This window comes from Eimeria mitis, genomic scaffold (genome assembly GCF_000499745.2).
Source record: "Eimeria mitis Houghton genomic scaffold, Emh_scaff4203, whole genome shotgun sequence".
Classification (NCBI taxonomy): domain Eukaryota; phylum Apicomplexa; class Conoidasida; order Eucoccidiorida; family Eimeriidae; genus Eimeria; species Eimeria mitis.
Window position 1 is genome coordinate 4472 of NW_013572529.1, and position 712 is coordinate 5183.

The 712-nt window shown below is 36.5% G+C and overlaps 1 protein-coding gene across 1 annotated transcript in view; it reads right to left on the reverse strand.

Annotated features, from left to right (window-relative positions):
- The window catches only part of EMH_0073280 (uncharacterized protein), a gene marked incomplete at both ends in the record, with an annotated part of 976 nt that extends 518 nt beyond the window's left edge, over positions 1–458 (reverse strand). Inside the window, one exon of the mRNA XM_013499313.1 lies at positions 27–458. Coding sequence (XP_013354767.1) covers positions 27–458 — 432 coding nt within the window. The remainder of the gene's footprint in view (positions 1–26) is intronic.
- Between the last annotated feature and the right edge of the window lie 254 nt (positions 459–712).

A 712-nucleotide genomic window follows, 5' to 3' on the forward strand; every position in this document is an offset into this window, starting at 1 on the left:
ATTTTTTTTTTCTTTTTCAGGTTTACGGGGTGCTTTAAAGGAAGCAATTTTCCCTTCTTCTTCTTCTTCTGTCTCTTCTTCTTCTGTCTCTTCTTCGTCTCCTTCTGTCTCTTCTTCTCCTTCTGTCTCTTCTCCTTCTCTTTTGTCTCTGTCTCCTTCTTCTTCTGTCTCTTCTTCTGTCTCTTCTTCTTCTGTCTCTTCTTCTCCTTCTCCATCTGTCTTTTCTTCTCCTTCTTCTTTTTTGTCTCTGTCTCCTTCTCCTTCTTCTTCTTCTTTTTTGTCTCTGTCTCCTTCTCCTTCTGTCTCTTCTTCTTCTTTTCTGTCTCCTTCTTTTTCTGTCTCCTCTCCTTCTTCTTCTTCTTCTTCTTTTCTTTCTTCTTTTTTTTCTTCTTCTTTTCTATCTCCTCCTTCTTTTTCTTTTTCTTTTTTGTCTCCTTCTGTCTCCTCTTCTCCCCCATCTGCTGTCCCCTTATCTCCTTCTGTCTCTTCTTCTTTTTCTTTTGTCTCTTCTTCTCTATCTGTCTCTTCTCGTGCTGCTTCTCTCTGTCTCTCCCCACATAAACTACTAAAATTTTTGCATGCAGCTGCAGCAGATCCTCTCTTTCTATCAAAACAAAACGAAGTTAAACAACATATCTTTGCCGCCATAGAACAAGGTAATACATATATATATATATATATATATATATATATATATATATATATATATATA